Source organism: Gadus macrocephalus, chromosome 13, assembly GCF_031168955.1.
Source record: "Gadus macrocephalus chromosome 13, ASM3116895v1".
Lineage (NCBI taxonomy): Eukaryota > Metazoa > Chordata > Actinopteri > Gadiformes > Gadidae > Gadus > Gadus macrocephalus.
In genome coordinates this window covers 14032074-14053968 of record NC_082394.1, presented here as the reverse complement: position 1 = coordinate 14053968, position 21895 = coordinate 14032074, and the positions used below count along the sequence as shown (strand labels likewise).

Below are 21895 nucleotides of genomic sequence, written 5' to 3'. Positions count from 1 at the left end.
ACCCTGCATGTTAGCAAATACTTTGTCATGTGCTCAAGTACTCTCTGCACTTTGTGCTGAGGAAACCAACACGGGAAATCAAATCTCCTGTCTTATATTTGTTTCTGACAGAATTGTGTATTAAGATTTTTTATTATTAAAAATTGAAGAGGTGGAAGAGCACCACTTCCAGTTGCACTTGTTAGATTTGAAGTGTTACTTGTAGTGTGAGAGATCATTTTCTCACCCAGAACAGGGAGAGTTGGAGTGTGTTGGTAGAATGCCCCTGTGATATATCCGCTATTACTTTCTGACCATCGGAAGTCCCACTCATCGTTCTCGCCGCTTCTCATTTGCCTAATTTCCCTAACCCACTCCAGAGTCCTTCGAGGTTGCATCCAAAAGGCCATTCCGTGGACCGGGCTCTGGGTTTCCATGGCAGCTGTGGATCTCTGCCTAGAGAGGCCAGGGTGCAAGCTGTTCCCCGAACCAAGGAGAGCCCTGTGCATTCTTACAAGACTGTTGAGATCTCCAACGTCTGAGGGAGCACCAGCCAAACGGAAGACCTCAAAGAGAAACGCTACGACTGCGCTCCCAGACTGCTGTTGTTATTTTCAAGGAACGCAAGTGTATCTTTCAAGGAAGTTCTTAAATGTATTTATACTTTGAAAGAGGTGGTGGTTGTCGATGCTGTTAACATGTCTGATATGAAATGTTATTATTCTGTTGCAGGAATTGGCATTTGACCAACTAAAATGAAAAGCACAAATACTGAAACTGTGTCGTGGTATCTCAACCTTTTCCATCAAATCTAATCGAGTAATAAACTACCTGTCAATTATCATGAGCTTTCATAACATTATCAAACCTGTCTTGCTGCTGTAAGATTTAAGAGTAAAGAGAGCCGAAGAGAGCAATATTTTGAATCCAAAAAAAATAAGTGTCTCCTCCCTCCCTATGTTTTACAAGGTTGAACTGAACCAATCAGGGAAGGCTGATCGGGCCCCGATTTGACAGAAATAAGTGCTCTAAAATCGAAATGGTCTCATTCTGAGGCACTCAAAACAGATCGGCCATTTCACTCATTAATAGCTGACGGATGGCCATTGCATTTCTACCAAATCCCTCAAATAATAGCTCTAAAAGTACTGCAAACAGCACCTTTCATACAAAAGTTAGTCTTGAAACTATGGTTGTCTTAACTCTAGATGTCTGCCAGAGCTTCTCAGTCCCTCAGGATACATTATAGATCTAGTGTCACGATAAACCCAGTCCTCTAGTCTATGGGACAGGTTCCCCCGGGATAGTCCATGACTTATGTTTACGCACCATGGGATCAGCACAAGATAAACCATGGATGTAAAGGATACACACATAGGACAACATTAGGCACAATGATGCACTAACACCAGGCAGTCACAAAGAATGAAACAACCACTTCCAGACCGGAGGGATAGCAGAGGTCGTAGTTCAGAGAGGGTTTCTGGCATAACAACTGTAAGAAAGAGTATGGAGTATTCAAACTAACTGCACAAATGGTTGTTCTTAGAAGTAACCCAACACTAGGTCATCCAGGCTTATTTAAGCAAGGTTCATTTTCATGTCAATAACAGACTTGTTTTTGTTCAATAAACTAAACGGGGACCAATATTAGTATTATCAGTCTTTTTTTTTTACATTCACAAGAGAAACTGAGTCTGGAGAAATGTGAGCACTGGCTGTGGTGCCAAGGGAGCGACTGCAGACACAGGACCAATGTCTTGGTGAAGGGGCACTGGCTGTATGGAGCCAGGCTAACACACCAACAACCTCAACACATTGTTACCCGGGCACTCCCAAGGTCAGAGCAGGCAAACAGCGGCATATCCGAATGGGCCTATTGTGGTCCAGTTGTATTTTTTTCAAAGACCTCATGTTTTCCTTTAAAGATCCCATGCCATGCTATTTATGGATGCTTTAATATGGGTATTAGTGGGCCACAAACACAGTATTCAAAGACGTCCCCGAAATTCAGCCGTGGTGCAGAGTTACAGCCACTCCGAACCAGTCGCACATTGAGCTTCCCCCAAACGCGCTGTTTCGGTGGGCGTGTCAAGGCAGGTCAAGGAGGGGGGTGGAGGTGTGGCCCTGAGCAGCTTGTAGCCACAGTACCACCATGCGCTCTGGTTACGGTGGGCGTGTCAAGGCAGGTCAAGGAGGGGGGTGGGGGTGTGGCCCTGAGCAGCTTGTAGCCACAGTACCATGCGCTCTGTTTACGGTGGATGTATCGCAATGGCTCTTAGAAACCCATATTATACATAGATATCTATATCATATAATATATAATATATATTATCACCTGGCCCTGAGCAGCTTGTAGCCACGGTACCATGCGCTCTGTTTACGGTGGATGTATCGCAATGGCTCTTAGAAACCCATATTATGCATAGATATCTATATCATATAATATATAATATATATTATCATGGCCAAAAGCTGTGTGAGCCTCCAGACGATAGGCTATTATGAATCTCTAACGACCGCGTCTTCTTCAGATTGATGTGGAAGTGGAAGAACCAGAGACGTCGGAGAACCCGACGAAGTCCTTTGTGATTCATTATATCGTCTGGAGAGGTGCACACAGCTTGAACTCCCTGAAGTACATGAACCACGACATGGAGGAGAAGGGGATTGTTGGCCGCGAATGTATCCCGCTTGAGCCCTGCTTCCTGCCGCCTCGGCAGCGGTCAGCGCTAATCACCGCCTCCTGAAGCCGAGGCGGTGGTCCATCGGCAGCGAGGCTCCGGCGGGAGACGACCGCGGTCAACAATCCCTTTCTCCTCCATGTCATGGTTCATGCCTACTTCAGGGAGTCAAAGCCAAAGTTCCTTTCCCCCAATTCATTCTCAACCATGGCTGAGATAACCCCCACTACGAGTCTCGTTGTAGAAATACCAGAGACGAGAGTCCGACGTGTTATGCGCCATCACACCAACAGCAGAACGGTTATCCAAATAACAAGGAAGTGTACAACACTTGCGTTACAGTCCTGGAGCTCTACATCTAAATAATATCATATAATACATAGATATCTATATCAAATAATACATATTATCACGGACAAAAGCTGTGTGCACGTCCAGACGATATAATGAATCACAAAGGACTTTGTCGGGTTCTCCGACGTCTCTGGTTCTTCCACTTCCACATCAATCTGTAGTAGACAGAACCGCGCGCTGCCTGCTGCCGGCGCGAGGCACCACCGCCCGGCTGCCCGCTGCCGGGCGGTGGTGCTTCACGGCGGTGGTGCCTCGCGGCAACCGGCAGCAGGCAGCATGTCGCAGTTCATGTACTTCGATGTCGTTCTGCTATTGCATTCAAAATTCTGTAACTAGCCTGTTACTACGATCTAAGCAACTACCATACACGTATTAGCATTAAGCACTAGCTCAATCACGACTCCTTCAGAATTCTTGTGGGTGGTTACGAACCAACCAAGTGGGCAGGGCCATGAATAATAGTTTGACAACGCTACGTCACAGTGTCACCTTATCCAGATCGGCTCATTTCTTCTGCCTTTTTGCTTTCATTGCCTATTGCATTCAGCAGACAAACTGCATAGATTTCAAACTTACCACAGCTCACAAACTTATTCAGACCTATGTTATTTAACAAACAATAGGAAAAATGTGATTTTAATGGCATGGGCTCTTTAAAGCTGACCTGAGCAACTATGTCCATGATGTAGCGGCATGCTACAAAAACACCCTCTGCTGGGTGAAGGAACAGTGGATGACTCGTGTCTTCCCAGCGAATGTCAATTCCTCACAGTCATGGACACTTTGTCTTCGTTCCCTTCTGACTAACAACAAACCGTTTCTGCATGGAGTCAGCCCGGATTTGGGGCCCTCCCACATCTCCCTGCCTCCGTTCCATTCCTTTTTTGCTCCCAGGACGTTTATTTTTTTTAAATGAAAACCTCTCAGGACATGCTCCTACACATTGTGTGATGGCGGCGAATTTGGTTTGGTGGTGTTTTTCTTTCTGAAATAATTTGATGCTATACCCAACCCTTCAACCGAGACACAATATCCCTTAATTCAGCATGAGGACTGACTTATTGCTTCTTTATTTAATAGAAAGAACCAATATAGCACATTAGTAAGTCTGTAATTGGCCTATGCAGGTGAGGTGCCGTTCAAGGTAAGTTTGAGGGATTCATCCGTAGGTATGATAGGCTAGTTGAAGAATGAGCGCACATAGCAAAATATTTGTGTGAAAGCGCCATATTGCACAATATGACTTGCAGGAAACAGGTTTTTCTCACTCTGGGCGTGGGAGACTATAACAAAGCTGTCAGTTAGCTTTCAGTTGAAAACTTTTTTAAGTGTATGAAGCAGGATTTTAGTAAGGTATGGCTCCATTGTTCTATAATGAGTTGGACAATACCGACTGCAACTGTTTGGTCATTTTTGCTGAAAGAAAATATTTATTGTAATTGAATGCTTAGTAAGACTATTATATTACTAGATCTGAAAATATATTTTAATTGAATATGTTTTAAATAAATGTGCACTAATTATTTGCATATTGCATTCATAATCTTAATTTGTCATTGACCGATTTATATTTTATGTTTGACCAATCCTATATTTTACGCTTTACAGTAAGATTCATAATTCATAAATCATAATCCTTGGCCTTCAAATATTCTGAACAATGTCTATTAATTTAACTTATGGGTTTCTGAATGCCTAAATCGTTGTTGTTTGTTTTTATGCCTATGCTATGCTACCTGATATTTTTGTTTGAAGATGGTATGTGACAGCCGGGCACTAGGACCGAGCGGTGAACCGGCACTCCGCTTTACAACCGCGGGGGGAGGTATCTGTGAAGAATTTGGACAAAGTTCCTGTCTATGCGTTTCCTTGCGGTATATTGGAAATTGTAGTGATCCGTTTAACTTTAACTCGAAAGTAAAAGTTAAATTAAGTGGAGTAATTTGTCGTTGTGAGTTTCGTTGTATTGTCTGTGTGTGATCTTTCTGAAAACACCTGCGTGATTCAGGTGAGCCCATCGATGAAGAGGGAAGTCCTTTTTGGGCGTTAGAAAGGTAAGGCCACTTGGATCTCACCTTGACATTTTCTACAGGGAATATGAATGTTATTACACTAAAAACGATTCGAAATCAACTTAATTCGCAGCTCACAGGAAAAGCTATCATTAAATGGAAACGTGGACTTTGTATCTAACATACGATTGGTAAAAGTTATTCCCATATTGTCCTTGAAGTGCTCTGTTTGTTTCAGTATTTAACTCAATTTAGGCCACATCCTTCACCAACCAATAACGATTAGGTTGTTCGTAGATCAATCAATAGTTTAATGACGTAAGCAGAAGTTAATAGGCTGTGATGATTGTTAGTTTTTATATGACGCGCAAAAGCACAGTTACAGCAGGCGACGTGCTGATAACATGCAGCCGCGTTTCACGTTTGATCACGTGGTCAATAATTTTCTTTTGTATGCCACACCCCATTACAAAAAAATAGGATTCAGGCCAATGTTTGTTTTGTACTTGCTTATATTTAATACACAGCTATTTATCAAATGTTTTGTTGAATGGAAAAAAATCTGGGATATTTCCTGTGGCATTCTAGATGGGTATTATTCCGGATTTTGAAGCATGGTTTATAATAAGAAATTTGATATAAAAGTACAAAACGTATGTGCTATCTAATCTAGTAGATGTCAGGGAAGCACTGAACAATGGTTAGGTTACAGGAACATTCAGTATGATAAGAACTGATTCCTTATTTGTTTACTACGTAATCAGACATACATGACGAGTAGATATGTTCTTGACCCTTTATGAGCGTTCAGGATGTAAATGATTAAGTCACTGTTCTGTGTCAAATATTATAATTATACATTATTTTCTTATATATTTGTTTTTCCTTTTTTCAAACAATTTTTTGTAATGTGATGAGGGCCCTGGTACCATTTCGGTTTAGGATCAACTTTTTCTGAAACAGTGAAGAAAGATTGCCAACTCCTTGGCAGATCCTTGAGAATTAGAAAAGCTTTCAGTCACTCTCACCAATAGTGTGTTATTACATCTTCTTACTTTTAACCTTATTAATTAATAAAATAATTGATTAAACTTTAGATCAATCCTTGTATTTACCTTTGTGTTGTTTAGTCAATTTTCAGACAACTTTTTATCTTTGAAGATATGCTGCCTTACATGTTTGAATAGGCTTAAACGTAGCCGGCCTTCATATATTATTTATGGAAAATATATAGGGATTGAGCAATAGTCATTGTTATGATGACACATTGATCTTGGCCTGCTCAGGAGATCGAATTTGTACACCCCAGAGGATCGGGTTAAGCTAGATCATCAGCATCCCTGCTCCAATATCCTCCAGGGTTTGTTAGACAGTAGACAAGCAAACCCCACAAACTCTACTTGAACTCCAAAGTGGTTTCTATAGTGAGAGTTAATAATAGAAATGGGGCGGCCCAAAAAGTCTTGGATAGACTACTTATTCTTAGAAAGGTGAGGGCTGTAGAATAGACTGTTTGGTAGAATAGTGAGGGGTGTAGAATAGTGAGGGGTGTAGAATAGTGAGGGGTGTAGAATAGTGTGGGGTGTAGAATAGTGAGGAATGAAGACTAGTAAGGAATAAAGAATAGTGAGGGGTGTAGAATAGTATATAATAGAATATCATTTTATTGTCATTGTAATCCGACTGGCATCCGATACGAAATGTGAGTTAGAATAGAATAGTGAGTATTGGTGAGGAGGGTGTAGAATAGAGAGGGGAGATAATAATGAGGGATTGTAGAATACACCATTTTGTGGAAGTTGAAAAGATGAAAGACCCAAAGTTTAAGAGATAAAATACTTTTCAGAGTTTTACAAATAAATTACAAACTCTTTAGTTAGATTGAATTATTCAAATTTGGCATCTTCGATATAGAAAAAGTTGATATCACATGGTTGCTATAAGTTTGGTGACTTTTGGCTCAAATGTCAATCCTTAAAACGTATGAGCAACGACATGTTTCATGTTAGGGCCTGTTTGTATCAGTCACCATGGCATGTTGTCGAGTACTTCATAACTTGTCCCTCAGCAAACGTACTCCTTTTTTGATTTCAAACATTTTATTTAGGGAACGAACTTGGTAGAAAATGTTCAACCAATAATTTTAAGAAAAACTTTCACTGGTGTTCTCCTTGGTGTATTTTGCTGCGCATGAATCCGATAATGTTTGAATGAGGTAATTTAAGACTTTAGTCAGAGAGTGTACTGCCGAATGAACCAGGAGGGTATGGGCATGTCCAATCATTTGGTTATTCTTTGCCATAATGCTCACCTCGGTGCAACGCACACAACGATTTATTCAAACATATCACAGCCTTGTCTGCTGTTCCCACATTGTCATCCTAAATCAACTGCAACCCCTTTCCCTTTCAAATCCACCTAAGCTAGTTTGCAAATGCAACCCCAAGCGGCTTGCATTACCCCCCCCCCCCCGCCTGGTCTGAACCTGCTTAGTCTTCTCCCTGCAGGGATGTGTTCCAGTCGGGGTCTGTGCGGGGCCAGGGACCGCCCCCGCTCGTCCAGGTCCGGGAGCAGCGGCTCGGGCGGTCATTATGCGCTGTGTGCCCTGGGGGTCGGCCTCATAGCCCTGGGCATTGTGATGATTGTGTGGACGGTGATCCCCAAGGACGCGGAGGCGTCAGGCGGCAACGCGTCGGGCAACTCCAGCAGGCCGCTGACGACCGGCGAAGAGGAGGAGGCCGAGGACGCCGATTCGGACAACACAAAGACCTCGTCGGTGGCCTTTGTGCTGGTGGGGGCGGGGCTGATCATGCTGCTGCTGTCCATTTGTCTGGGGCTGAGGAGCAAGAGTCAGCCGGCGGAGAGCACCGGCCAGCGAGCGGCGGCGGCGGTCGGGGGAGCAGCCTATCAGGGCGCAGCGTCGGGAGAGCAGCCGGAAGAGCAGTGAGTGTTTAAAGGCGCTTCTTAGGTCGGCTGTGGATTTGCTTCTTCGCAAACGTGGGCAGTTCGGTTTGACTTGGGATCCTTTTCGTAGAATTTGGGCGCTTTGGTTTTGCTATGACAAATGCAAAACGATTGACCTGAAACGTGGCAGAAAAGCGCATATCTTAAAATCACGATACCAATATCATTTACATGCACACCATACATCTCTCAACCTTACCCTCACAGGGCAAACATTCGCTACAAGCGTGGGATATCAAGATCCATTCAATTGATTTTGTAGACATTTACTGAGAAATTTCAGAGAAATTAAGTCAAAGGGTTGAAAGAGTATAGGAGACTGGAGCAAGAGATTTTAAACATGTGATTAATCTATTACAGTTAGTATAGTATAATAGTGTATATATTAGTGGCGTCATGTGTTCATACATCAACCTCCTCTCGTCCTCCCCCCATCAGAGCGGTGGCCTACGACGTGCCCTCCTACGACGAGGTGGTGGGCAGCGACACCTACCCCGTACGCAACAGCAACCTGCGCAACAGCATGGCCCGCCTGCCCTCCTACGAGGACATCCTCGCCGCCGTGGAGAACGAGGGCGGGGCGGAGCCCGACGGCCACGCCCCGTCGGAGGGTCCCGCCTCGCCGGACGCGGGGGCCGGCGGCGCCGTCGCGGGGGCCGGCGGCGCCGTCGCGGGGGCCGGCGGCGCCGTCGCGGGGGCCGGCGGCGCCGTCGCGGGGGCCGTCGCGCCCCCCGAGGCCTCCGACCCCACCAAGGACTCCGGCCCGGCAGCGAGCGCCAACCCCCCGGCCCGCAGCAGCAGCCGGGCCAGCCGCATCCTGGCGCCGCTCAGGGTGCGCCGCATCAAGTCGGACAAGCTGCACCTGAAGGCGTTCCGCCTGCACATCCGCAGCCCCACGCACAACGCCGTGACCATCGAGCCCATCACGCCGCCCCCGCAGTACGACGACAAGCCGCCCGACCTGGGGTAGAGCCGCCGCCACTCTTGAAGAGCTGTCCGGTTTTCCGGTTTTTATTATTGTTCTGGTGGCTGTGACCTAACGCCGGGCGGCTGGTGGGCTGACCGGCTGGCTCCGTCATGGAGTCTTGGTAGGTACCTACCAAGCAGCCAGGAGTTCAAGCCCTCACGGTGAAACACGAGGAGGGTTTTCAGCTTGATCTGGTCGTGGTTTTGTGTGTTGTAAACATTGGTGTGAGTGTGTTTGTGATGGAGCTTCTCGATCTGATGGTGTTGTTCGGTGTGAAAGGACAATTGGCTTATTATTTATATTTGTCTTGGGGTTAAATGCATTTCGTACAATATTGTATAACGTGTTTGCTTGAGATTAAAAGCTTTAATTGTAATTTACAATAAGGAATATGAATGTGGATGATTATTTTTGCTGTGTAGTGTGTAATTGTGGACCGTTTTCTAAATGGGGATAACAAAAGCCTTATGTTTTGTTCAACCTCCTCCCGTTATCTTTGTTTTAATTGCATAAATGGATAATAACACTATGGTTGGTGCAGGACTTAAATTATAGCTTTGTTTTTCTATTATCATTGAGATGTACAATGTCATTTGTTTTTTTGGAGCAAGAACCGCAATTGACGTTTGATATGCCTGTTATTATTATTAAGTATTGTTAATAAATGGTTACTTGGCATTTTAGTTTTTCAGTGACATTATTAGGGATAGGGTGATATTATCCCTTTTATTGTTTACAGAACATTTATAATACAAAATAATGTGCAGCATTAGTTCCTTCATTGTGGCCGTTCCTACAACACTTTTGTGAAGCGTTATGCTTATGGTAAGATAATTAACTGTTATATATTTTTACTACACATTTGAGCAGCATAGATTTTCTTTATTCGTTTTGGCGCCCTCTAGTGGTAGCTGAGTGCGACGAGATTTTTGTACAGTGTACAGTAGGAGCAAAAGGTTCCAAATTAAACTAAATTTGATATATATATAATCTAGTATGTATAAAATGTGCCGTTACAGCTCGGAAAATAATGTAATCAAGCATGTCTATCATGCTGTTTCTGTTTTGTGATCAATCAAGAACATTTGTGTATCGAAAATAAAGTATAGCGCTAGAATACTTTTGGTTCTCAAAGTACAGTTGAAGAAGTAGTTTATGGGATCTCCGCCCATCATTTAGTAGGCCTAGTCCATTTCAGCTTGTGTGTGTGTGTGTGTGTGTGTGTGTGTGTGTGTGTGTGTGTGTGTGTGTGTGTGTGTGTGTGTGTGTGTGTGTGTGTGTGTGTGTGTGTGTGTGTGTGTGTGTGTGTGTGTGTGTTTCTCTGCTTTTGCAGCTGCCATGTAGCAGAGGGAGGGTTGGTTGGTTGAGGTAAAAGCCAACCCAGGGAGTCAGTCACATTCCTGGCCGGGATTCAATGACTGAACCAGACACAAACAAACAGCGAGCGAGAGAGAGAGCGAGAGAGAGAGAGAGAGAGAGAGAGAGAGAGAGGGAGAGAGAGAGAGGGAGAGAGAGAGGGAGAGAGAGAGAGAGAGAGGGAGAGAGAGAGAGAGAGAGAGAGAGAGAGAGAGAGAGAGAGAGAGAGAGAGAGAGAGAGAGAGAGAGAGAGAGAGAGAGAGAGAGAGAGAGAGAGAGAGAGAGAGGCAGGCAAAGGGGGAGGGAGAGAGAGGCAAAGGGGGAGGGAGAGAGAGAGAGAGCGCCGGAGGGAGGGAAGGAGGGAGTGAGGCAGACAGACAGTGCGAGTCAGCCAGACTGCGCAGAGAAGGAATAATTCGAGATCACTTTAGCCGTGTGTGTAACTGCAGTTAACACAGATATACACAGCGGTCAACGTTTCTGGTGGAATATTGTTGCGGTGGAACATTATTTTTGATTAGGGGACTTTTCGACTTGAATCGTGTTTCCTTTTGAAAGTGGTTATGCATTCGCCGTAGTTTTATTTGCTGGATGGGGCGCATCGGAAATATTCCTAAGTGCTAACGACAGACTATGGATCCCCGGTGCGTGTGGTGAAGCCAATACATTGTAATACAAGTAATTTCGAACAAGTTTAACTATTTGTTTTTTGTCGGTTGTGCAAACATGGAGGCTGCAAGCTTTCATCCCCATCCCGGACTTCAACAAACTCTGAAGCAGTTCCACTTGAGTTCTATGCGCTCCCTCGGCGGACCGGCGGCGTTCTCTGCTCGGTGGCACCAGGATATCCTCTTTAATAAAGATGGAAAGACCACCGAGATGAGGCTCAGCTTACCGGCCCAGGCCCCGCCGGTGATGTCTGGTCCGATGTTCATTCCGTCCGACCGCTCCACCGAGAGGTGCGAGACCGTCCTGGAGCGGGAGCCCATCTCGTGCTTCGTGGTCGGCGGGGAGAAGAGGCTCTGCCTGCCGCAGATCCTCAACACTGTCCTGCGGGACTTCTCGCTCCAGCAGATCAACTCGGTGTGCGACGACCTCCACATCTACTGTTCCCGGTGCACCGCGGACCAGCTGGAGATCCTGAAAGTGGTGGGGATCCTGCCTTTCTCAGCTCCGTCCTGTGGACTCATCACACAGACGGATGCTGAGCGGCTGTGCAACGCGCTGATCTACGGAGGTACCTACCCCCCTCACTGCAACAAGGAGCTGTCGGGCACCCTGGAGCTGGAGAGATCAGAGAAGAGCTTCAAAGTGTACCACGAATGTTTCGGACGGTGTAAAGGCTTGTTTGTCCCAGAACTGTACTCGAGCCCCACCGCCGCCTGCATCCAGTGTATGGACTGCAGGCTGATGTACCCCCCTCATAAGTTTGTGGTGCACAGCCACAAGAGACTGGAGAACAGGACTGTCCATTGGGGCTTTGACTCGGCCAACTGGCGGGCTTATGTGCTCCTGGACCCCGAATACACAGGCAAGGAGGAGAAGAGCCTTCTGGAGCAACTGCTCAAAGACATTAAGAGAAAATTTGACCTGATGAGCAAGAGGTCCAGTAAACCATGCAGAGTAAGTCTCGTCCTGTTTCTATTGAGGAATACACAAACTGGCTGAAATGATAAGCACTTATATAGGTTATAAATAGGGCTAGATGTAAGTTAACATTATATGAGGATGTGTTGCCACTTATAGAGTGGCCCCTTTACATCCATAATCCTATTCAATCAAATGTCATCAATGGCTTATTTTATAAGCATATGACCAAGTGAATGTGATTTAGTGTGATTTTAAAAAAATATTTTCAACTAGACACAAGTTGCAGTTGCCCAAACTATTGGGTCTTCTCTGGACTGTGAACCGCACATATTCTTGGGTCCGGTCCACATTGGCAGTCAGCGTTGTAAAACACTCCATAAAACTCTCCCTCCCTTCTGCTCCTTCTGTTTCTGAGAGGTGTAGCAGCGATGCCACCCGACCACATTCAAACACTGTGGATCAGCTCTTCTTCTTCCTCTCCTCTGCCTATTTTCTCATTTAAACTCATTGGTCCAGACACCCCCCCCCCCCCCCCGACCCCCCAGGGTTACCCAAGGGCATCTGCATCATAATAAATGGAAGGCCAGTGATATGTTTTATTAGTGGGAGAGCCTGAGGTGGGACGGTGGAGGAGGGGTGTCCATTATGGGGCTCCAAGGTGGACTGGCAGGATAAGAATTTAATGAGGTTTGGTTGGGATAGCGAGATATTTGTGAGATAGTCTGGTCTCAGTATGATACTGTGTGTCTGTGTGTCTGTGTGTGTGTGTGTGTGTGTGTGTGTGTGTGTGTGTGTGTGTGTGTGTGTGTGTGTGTGTGTGTGTGTGTGTGTGTGTGTGTGTGTGATTGTCAGATGGTGGGATCTGTCAATGGGCTGAGTAGGCTGGTTAAAAGGTGAGGCAAAAAATAAAAAAAAGAGCCTCCCGATAACCCATGTGTGCTGCCAATGCCGAGGAGATACGGCGCTTATTTAACGTTGGAAAAGTTCCCTCTCTCCTATCTGAACGCTGCACTGACGGCGTGATCCTCTGTTGAAGTCTCAAACACGCCGCTTTTCATTGGTGAAAGATATCGGCATATCCCAACATGAGCATCCCTGGGAAATCCTTTACTGATACGGTTGATACAGAACCCTGTCGCCACAGTGGGGAGGGTGGGGGGGGGGGTTCTGTGGGGGGTATAGGGGTTGTAGTGGGGTGCGGGGGAGGGTGTGTGTGTGTGTGTGTGTGTGTCTACGCCTCACATGTGCCGCGCACACGCCTCCTCGCGTGCTAGTCCCGGGGAGCCACTGGCCCGCGGACAAAGGGCCGGCGCGACGAGATGACTGGTCGGGAGGCAGCTGTCGCGTGGGACGGGGCTAATGACTGGACATCTATGCATCACCATGGAGCCGCTCCAGGCCAGCCAGGAGACGCTCTGGCCCTCATGCAGGGAGACCCCTTTTTCCTCGCTGTGCTGTTTTGGACTCCCCTCGCTCCCCTCTCTCTTTCCCTGACACTTCTTGAGCGGTCGTACAAATGTGCATAATCCCTCACAATCTCAGCAGTACTAAGTCTGACTGGGTTCATCTGGAAATAATCAGAGAGTGGGACCCAATGGTCCCATATTTGACTGATACCAGATATTCACAGATACCAGATAAAGATTACAGATACTGACGTGATCATTCACGTGGTATTGATGATCAATCACAGGCAGTGGTATATTGGAGGGATGTGTGGGAAAAGTTTGACTGTTTGCTGAGCTCCCTGCACTCTGCAGTGAAGACGTCCGATGCGGCACTTTTTTGGTGGCAAAACGGCCATTTTGTCTCTGTGAACAAACCATTTGCGATATTGTTATAAGTATATCGGGGCCTCAATGGCTCTGTGTGGAAACCTGCTCTGGAGATGGACGAGGAGGAGGGATTGAAGAATTTGGAATTGTTTTCTGCAGTTGGAATGAATGGAAAATCGTGATTGTGATGATGGTGAAGTGAGATGGGGGGGGGGGGTACAGTGATCTGCCCCCTTTATTCTGTGTTCTATGTCTCTTTATGTTGACAGGAACATGACTGTTGTGAATTACAATGTATTTCACTGGATCTTAAAAGAAACCGACACATTTCTTTTCTTTATTATATAGATATATCCTTATTGCCACCATCTTTTTCCGATTGTTGGCTGAGTTATACCGTGTGGAGCTGGGAACCATAGATGGAAACCAGACCGGATTACTGGCGACCGCAAGCCTGTGAGAAAACCCCTGTGTGCACCTGTGGCTGAGCTCTGCTGCTCTGCTAACTGCAATCAGCAGGAGGAGACGTGTTCTCTTTAGCTCGTATACTCCAAACTGCTGAATCTATGACTGTCTCCCAGGGTGTGTGTGATGTACACACACAGTGGCCGAACATCGCAAGGGTGGGCGTATGTGTGTGTGTGGGGGGTGTGTGTGTGTGTGTGTGTGTGTGTGTGTGTGTGCGCGTGCGCGTTTTTGTGTGTGCATGTGTGTGTGTGTGTGTGCGTATGAGTCTGCGTGTGTGCGCTGTGGTTCCCTGTCAGCTGTGTCCCAGTTCGCCTGACAGGTCTGGACCCCAGGGATCCCCTCTCTCCTATACATCAGCCTGACAAGGTTAGCCAGTGAGAGGCGACCGCCGGCCGCTAGCTAGCCACCCCTGCGCCCCGGTTCAGCGTACCTCTCTAAAACACAGACTCACTAACAGACCCATCGCCCATCATGCACTAGTGTTGTTTTAATCATGCACACGATCCTGTTCCTTGTTCTGTTTGAGATCCACTCATCTCCGACATGTATGGTGGTCATGTATGGCGGCAGTGCAGTGTATTGGCGGGTGGGCTGAACAGGCCTACTGTGAGCGCTTAACACTCGGAAGAAAATATGGAATTCCAAAAAGATGAAATAGCAGAATTGTAGTCGTTCTGAATCCTTTGTGTTACTATCGTCATTGGCAGAATCTCAGCGGCATCAGCTGGGGCTTCTATTGTCTAGATAGCGCAGCCTGTTTTCAAAAGCAGAGCTGGATCAGAAGGGTAAAGAGACCAATAGACTATTGTGTGTGTTTGTATGAATCGCCGCATTTGGTCATTTGGCCTGGGCCCAGTGTGTAGACAGGGCAGATTGCTAGAGGACTGCAGACTCCCATTCAGGAGAAGCAGGGTGTGTGCACGCCAGGCCTTGACATGTGTTGTCAGTGGGCCATGACCTGTGACCTCCCTCCAAAGATACTGACCCAAACTAGCCCCAACCCCCCCTTACCGCAAGCCCCATTCATTTTGCAGCATCCAATCACTTGCCCTTGTGTCCACTGGCCAGATGGCTGTGTGATAAAGGAAAACAGGGACGTATCGTTGGTTAAACAACAAACACCTGGCACAATCAACTCCAGAAGGAGGAAATCATGATAATAATAATAAAACAGTTTGAAAGTCCAACAGCAAGATCAATTAGTTGAAGAAATAAAGTTAGGAGACACCTAGACATGGTTTACAAATTTGCTTTTTAAATGTAAATCTGCAGAATTGGCCAACTGCATTTTCAGAAGCCTTTGCTGAATGCAAATTATAACTTGCTTTTAATTAAAATGGTAATCTTCAAAGACATGGTTTTGGCATTCGGAATTTGCCATAGGTGTTTTTTCATGCATTGTCAATTACCTAGTGAGTATTAACTATTGCCAAAATAAATAAAAAATATATTCATAAAAGTGAAAGGATTGTAATCAATCAAGTGAGTGAGTGGAGAGCGGAAGGACACTCTGGAGACCATGTGCAGAGCTTCCTTAATGGAATGGATATTAAAGCCATTCAAGTGAGGCCAATTTATGCCCTTCCTCATCCTCCATCATTCTGTTCACACAATCAAATTAGCCTCAAACCTCAGTCCAACATCCACCATGCACAAAGTTTATACACTTTTTTGGTAAACTGGCTTGCAGTAACTAATATCTATGGTCCTTCTTGAGTGTATCTGACAAGATGAGTGTATCTGTTTATTTTCCCTTGTCTATATGTTTGCATTAAAGCAGACATTTATAATGCCTGATTCAGCTTTGCAGGCCAGATCAAAATGAGCTCACTGCCGGCTCACTTCTATTCCCATCTGTCTGCTGACCTCTAGGAAGCCTTGAGACCTAACGTGGTGCCTCCCTCTGGCCCTTAATGGCTCTGTCTGCCCAGCATTGACCCAGCCGGCCAAAACCCTTCAATCCTCTGACCATTTAAGTTGTCCAGCCTCTAGCCCTACCAACTAGCTAGCTAGCTCAGAATGATCTTATCTGACCCAGTACACTAGGAGCCAAATTGTGAACTGTATCCAGGCATTCATCTCCTCTGACCCACTATACTGCGAGCCAGCTAGCGAACTAAATCCAGTAATTTATCTCTTCTGACTTAGTTTGCTGCTTACTAGCGAGCTATATCCATGCGTCATCCCCTCTGACCAAGTATACTGCTACCTAGCTAGCTATATAGTGTTTAAATGTGGGCGATAGTGTTTACATGTGGTCGATAGGGTTTACATGTGGTCCATAGTGTTTAAATATGGTCGATAGTGTTTAAATGTGGTCGATAGTGTTTACATGTGGTCGATATTGTTTAAATGTGATCGATAGTGTTTAAATATGGTCGATAGTGTTTAAATGTTCTATTCCCTCACTCTCCACCTCATCCCTAACTCTCCACCTCAAGCTGGTGTGTAGTGAGCGTTCTGGCACCGATTGGCTGCCGTGCATCACCCAAGTGGGTGCTACATATTGGTGGTGGTTAGTGAGGTCCCCCCTTCACTTTAGGCGTCTTTGAGTGTTATTAATTATTATTATTCTTCATGTTTAACCTCTGTTTTCCTTTTATTCCTAGTCTGTTTTACATAGTTTTGAATGATGACTATATGCTCTGTAAGGTGACCTTGGGTGTCTTGAAAGGCGCCTCTAAATTAAATGTATTATTATTATTATTATTATGTATAGGCTTTCATCTCATCCGACTTAGTATTTTGCTAGCTAGCTAGTAAGCTAGCTAGATCCAGGAATTAATTACTACATACATCCATTACTTAATCTCTGTCTGACTGGGCTGCTAGCTAATCGCACACTGGGTCAGAGAAGATGGTGGCAGCCAGCAACATATTTATATTATTGTTGTTGTCTCCACGCGTGTAGCAGCTGTTTCTGCTTCCTATAAGAAAGAACCTCATTTACAATCCCCCCGCCCACCCCCCAAATGACCGGGGTCTCACAAGAGCATCAGCCCGTATCTGGAGTGACTGTCGGTTGACGTGTGGCTCGGGCCAAGCCGGGGCAGCCGTGTCACGGGGGGGGGGGGGGGAGGGGAGCCAAGAGGCGGTGTCCCGAGCTCCCAGGGGTTGTGCCCTCTGTTCCCCCTGGAGTGACCTCGGGGTTAAAAGACTGTCATCTGGGGCTCTGTCCCGGGTTGATGTGTGCTAAAGACCTGCCGCCTCCTTTGTTGGCCAGGGCCGTCCCTTTCAAGGGAGTGTAATGGAAGTGCAGCCGATGCCCTGTGCTGAAGGCTGAGGGCCTTTCTCTCTGCGCACTGCTGCGTGGGCGGGTCCCTCGTCGCCAGCTTGCCGGGACGTCCATGCGTGTGGATTTGCTATGTCGGGTCAATAGCCTACAGAGCCAGGCGGAATCTGATACATTGCAAATGTGTAAATGAGGATTTGAATAACTGCCGGTGTTGTATGAAGGGAAGGGTGTATAGTGTTGATCAGTGAAGATGCGTGAGGGTGATGACGGCGATGGTGGTGGTGGTGGGGTTGATGATAATGATGAAGATGATGAAGATGATAAGACGGGAGAAGCGATGAGCTCCGGCAGCAATTGCAGCCAGCCAGCCAGCCAGTCAGTGGCAGAACAGATGCCTGTATTAGGTTTGCGTTATGCCACAATCATCATCAATTTCTCCCCGATCACCTCCTGATTTCCCGCTCTGTGATTAACAGTCAGGCCCATCTGGTGTGGAGACAGGAAATCCTGGAGTCTGCATCTGCTGATGGCTGAGCTGTACTAAAGCTGTAGCAGGGTGGAGGTTTCAACTCTGATAATCCACCATCAGTCCTAGGATGCCGAGCCTCAGTCTGTACACACACACACACAACCCCCCCCCTCCACTCTGCAGCTGGACAGCCCGCCTTCAGCTAATAGATACAAGAAACCAGAGTTAATCTGTAAATACGTTGTCAGTGGACGTCGTTACGGCTGTGGACAGTCACGATTTCCACAAGTCACCCCGACAAGACCCCTTCACCAGCTACCTCTCACTGACGCATCCCTCCGATGACACGAAGACGACCAAAAATAGTAATTAAATAAGGATAATAATCTATTACCAAATCGTGTAACCATGGAGAGAAACCCGCCAAAGCCGCAGCAATTAAAACCATCCCAATTCAAATATCTTAGCCACGACATATTTGAGGTTCAACACTCTAGCATCTAACGCTGCAGTATTTATTCAGACACATACTGTCCCCCTCTCCCCCCCCCCCCCGCCTTCCCCTCTAAATGTAACGACCCGGCGCCCGAGCTGCGTGACTGACAGACCACATGGGAGACGAGATGAACTAATGGGGCCTGAGTGGGAGCAGAAGGAGACCCTGCTGGGGCCATATGACAAATCGGCATGCTGCTCTCGCCTCCGAGGCCGCCCACCAGCCACCTCCGTGCGCTACCGTGAGGATTAGCTCACGCAGCTAAACCCAACAGAACGGCCCCGCTCCTCAGACGGCGTTCGGCGTACGTGCCTCCAGATTTGACGGCTAACACAGCGCCAAAAGACTCCAGTTGCTCCAGTCGCGCACTTATGCAGTGCCAAGTGCGCATGTGTGTGTCTGTGTGTGTGTGTGTGTGTGTGTGTGTGTGTGTGTGTGTGTGTGTGTGTGTGTGTGTGTGTGTGTGTGTGTGTGTGTTTACGTGTCTGTGGAATAAAATAGAATGATTGTTTAAGGGTGATTTCGACCTATTCACGCACACCGTCGGGATATGCATCATTTATTTCCGGATTACAGCCGGTTAAGATTAGCTTTGAACCTTCTTGTTAGTTCAGGAGAGAGAGGGAGAGAGAGAGAGAGAGAGAGAGAGAGAGAGAGAGAGAGAGAGAGAGAGAGAGAGAGAGAGAGAGAGAGAGAGGGAGAGAGATGGGGGGGGGGGGGGGGGGGGCGGGAGGGGGAGGAAAACAGTGTCAAGAGTTTTTTTGGTTACCGTTCAGCCGAGCCTAGTTTGGGGCTAATCAGGTGCACTGATAGAAAGGTTTTGTGTGTGTTTGTCTTAAGAGCGTATTGTACCACCTCCAGATTGGGAGGTCTCATTCAGACTAGCGGCACGCTCAGGAGGGATCCGTCCCATCCGGCTGGAGGTTTCTCTGTGTGCTTGTGATTGGAGGGCGGCAGCAGTTGCTAAGCAGAGCTGTTCTTCCTGTGCTAAATAAGAACTTCGTGCTCTCTGGCTCGTGGGCTGAAGAGAAGCGTGCCAGAGCTCCACATGCACCAACACACACGACGAAGAGAAAATGGAAGAAAAAAGTACACACATGTGCGCGCACACATACACACACACACACACACACACACACACATGCGTCCGTACAGAGATTCACATGCAACAAACACAAACATGCGCACACACTCTCGCTTAATGCACAGACTACTGAGACTACTTGAGACACTGCGGTAGACCTTGTCTCATACCCTTCCCTGTCCATCCTCACTCATCCTCTGGGCGGACCTCCATAATAAACACCGAGCTCCCTCTTCCTCCTCCTCCTCCTCCTCCTCCTCCTCCTCCTCCTCCTCCTCCTCCTCCTCCCCAGTCCTTCTCCACAAACCAGACAGACCTCCTCCCCTTGGCGTCAAGTAGGGGTAAGACCCTAATCCTAACCCGAGTGACCCCCCCCCCCCCCCCCCACCTCCTTCCTCCGCCTCCCTACCTTCTCCATCACCGAGAAACCCCCACCTCCTCTGACACCTCCTTTTGCTCCCTAAGCACCGGCACTAAGCTGCCTCCACTTGACATCACCCCCCTCCCCACACCACCTAACACACAACCTCGGACGCACACACACACACACACACACACACACACACACACACACACACACACACACACACACACACACACACACACACACACACACACACACACACAGCCAACTCTGTAGCGCATACACACACATACAGCAACCCTTCCACCCTTTCTATCATCTCCTGCACCTCCTCCACCTCCTCCTCCTCCTCCTCCTCCTCCTCCTCCTCCTCCTCCTCCTCTGACATGCCCTGCTCTTCTCTCCTCCTCACGTATCATCCTACTTACATCTCCACCTCCGCTGAGCCGCCGGCACATGAAGCCCAAAAAGAAACACAGGAAAATAATACATAAAAAATGCCCTGTCCGTGTATTCTCTTCCCGCTATGACTCCAACACTCTGAGAGTCTGGCTTTTTTCAGGGGGGTGAAAAGAAGAATTTTGTGGCAGACAGACAGACGCACGTACATGCAAGACAGAGAGGACAACATGAAGATAGTGTGTCAGGGTGACCTAATAGCCATTATCTATCTCTATCTCCACGCTGCCTTCCAGGAGCACACTGAATGAACCAGTGAGTGGGAAATTTCATTTATGCGCCCCACGCCACATACACACACACACACACACACACACACACACACACTCATCCCCCCCTTTCCCCCGCTTCCCTCGTCTACGTTATTGTGGGCTTTTAGAGCTGTCTGTCGCCACGTGCATCGTGCAGCCACTCTCATACGACGACCAGTAGCTAAAATAAAAATCTATATTTCGGCACTGTCCTACGGCGTGCCGTGTCGGTGCTTCCACCAGCCGGTCTCCCGGAGAACTGAACCAGCCTTCTTCTTTCGCACCAAGTCTCGCTTGGCTGTTTCACTTTTTGGGTGTTCTTCGTGTATTTTAGAGCCGCAGGGTCAGGTGTCTCTGAGAGGTAGCCGAGAAAGCATTTTTGTCACTGGTGCAAGCCAGCGAAGACCCTGTGTGTGTGTGTGTGTGTGTGTGTGTGTGTGTGTGTGTGTGTGTGTGTGTGTGTGTGTGTGTGCGTCCATGTTCTTGTGTGCTTGTGTGTGCTCGCTTGTATCCATGTGTGTGCGTCCTTGTTCGTGTGTGTGCTTGCGTGTGCGCGCTCATGTGTGTGGACGCATGCGTGCATGGCATGCACACGGACGTGTGCGTGCGTGCGTGTGTGTGCGTGCGTGCGTGCGTGCTGGCGTGCGTGCGTGCGTGCGTGCGTGCGTGCGTGCGTGCGTGCGTGCGTGCTCCCCATATGAGCCGGACATGCTTCCATACAGCGACAGGGCAACGGCGCATTGTCAGCAGGCACCCGTATCAAATGAATTCAGCACAGCTGTCCCAGCTCTGCCTCCCCTGCTCTGAGCTCTCTGCTGGGCGGGGGGGAGGGGGAGGGGGAGGGGGAGGGGGAGGGGGGAGGGGGGAGATGGGGGGGGGGATGGAGATGGGGGTGGTTGGTGCTGGAAATGGAATTGTGTATTTCGCACTCCTACTACCGCGGTCGGGGCGGAGGTGTGTACGCTGTGAGGACGCCGCGGCGGCCGCCACGCTGCGGCCTGCCGGTTGGACCATTCAATTATTATCTTTCTTCCCGGCGTATAGCGCAGAGAACGTTGTCGTTGTGTGTGCTGCTAGTGGTGCACGCACGCATACACACATGACGCATGACACAGAGGCACGCACACACACACACACACACACACGCACACACACGCACGCACACACGCACACACACACACACACACATGCACACACACATGCACACGCACACACACAGGCATGCACACACAAACACACATGCACACGCACACACACAGCCCCAGCCGTCCCTAGCTCTTAGGAAGGGTTTTCAGCGTGAGTGGAGTGGCCTGGATCCAGGGAGACAGCCGTATGAATGGTACAGGGCAACGGGCCGCTTTAGTCCTCCCCCCTTCACCCCGACTCCC

The 21895-nt window shown here is 47.7% G+C and overlaps 3 protein-coding genes across 7 annotated transcripts in view; all 3 read left to right on the top strand.

Annotated features, from left to right (window-relative positions):
• Positions 1–1629, top strand: part of kaznb (kazrin, periplakin interacting protein b) — a 105850-nt gene extending 104221 nt beyond the window's left edge. For all 3 annotated transcript variants that reach the window (XM_060068749.1, XM_060068748.1, XM_060068751.1), the window contains one exon: positions 360–1629. In XM_060068749.1, coding sequence (XP_059924732.1) covers positions 360–521 — 162 coding nt within the window. In that variant the 3' untranslated portion in view covers positions 522–1629. The remainder of the gene's footprint in view (positions 1–359) is intronic.
• A 2045-nt stretch (positions 1630–3674) lies between these two features.
• Positions 3675–10076, top strand: tmem51b (transmembrane protein 51b). Of its 3 annotated transcripts, none has more exons than XM_060069762.1 (3): positions 3675–5071; positions 7537–7972; positions 8432–10076. In XM_060069762.1, exons 2-3 carry the CDS (start codon positions 7539–7541, stop codon positions 8961–8963), a joined length of 966 nt encoding a protein of 321 aa, XP_059925745.1. In that variant the 5' UTR covers positions 3675–5071; positions 7537–7538; the 3' UTR covers positions 8964–10076. The 3 variants fall into 3 exon arrangements, with proteins under 3 accessions (XP_059925745.1, XP_059925744.1, XP_059925746.1); XM_060069761.1 differs by having other exon boundaries at positions 7523–7972; positions 8432–10074; XM_060069763.1 differs by lacking the exon at positions 3675–5071 and having other exon boundaries at positions 7527–7972.
• Positions 10077–10668: 592 nt separating this feature from the next.
• Positions 10669–21895, top strand: part of skib (v-ski avian sarcoma viral oncogene homolog b) — a 22308-nt gene continuing 11081 nt past the window's right edge. Inside the window, exon 1 of the mRNA XM_060069750.1 lies at positions 10669–11939. Coding sequence (XP_059925733.1) covers positions 11043–11939 — 897 coding nt within the window. The 5' untranslated portion in view covers positions 10669–11042. The remainder of the gene's footprint in view (positions 11940–21895) is intronic.

Coding starts and splice junctions, on each gene's coding strand:
- tmem51b (XM_060069762.1), top strand. CDS start 7,539: ATGTGTTCCAGTCGGGGTCTGTGCGGGGCCAGGGACCGCCCCCGCTCG. Junction 7,973..8,431: donor GGAGAGCAGCCGGAAGAGCA/GTGAGTGTTTAA, acceptor TCCCCCCATCAG/AGCGGTGGCCTACGACGTGC.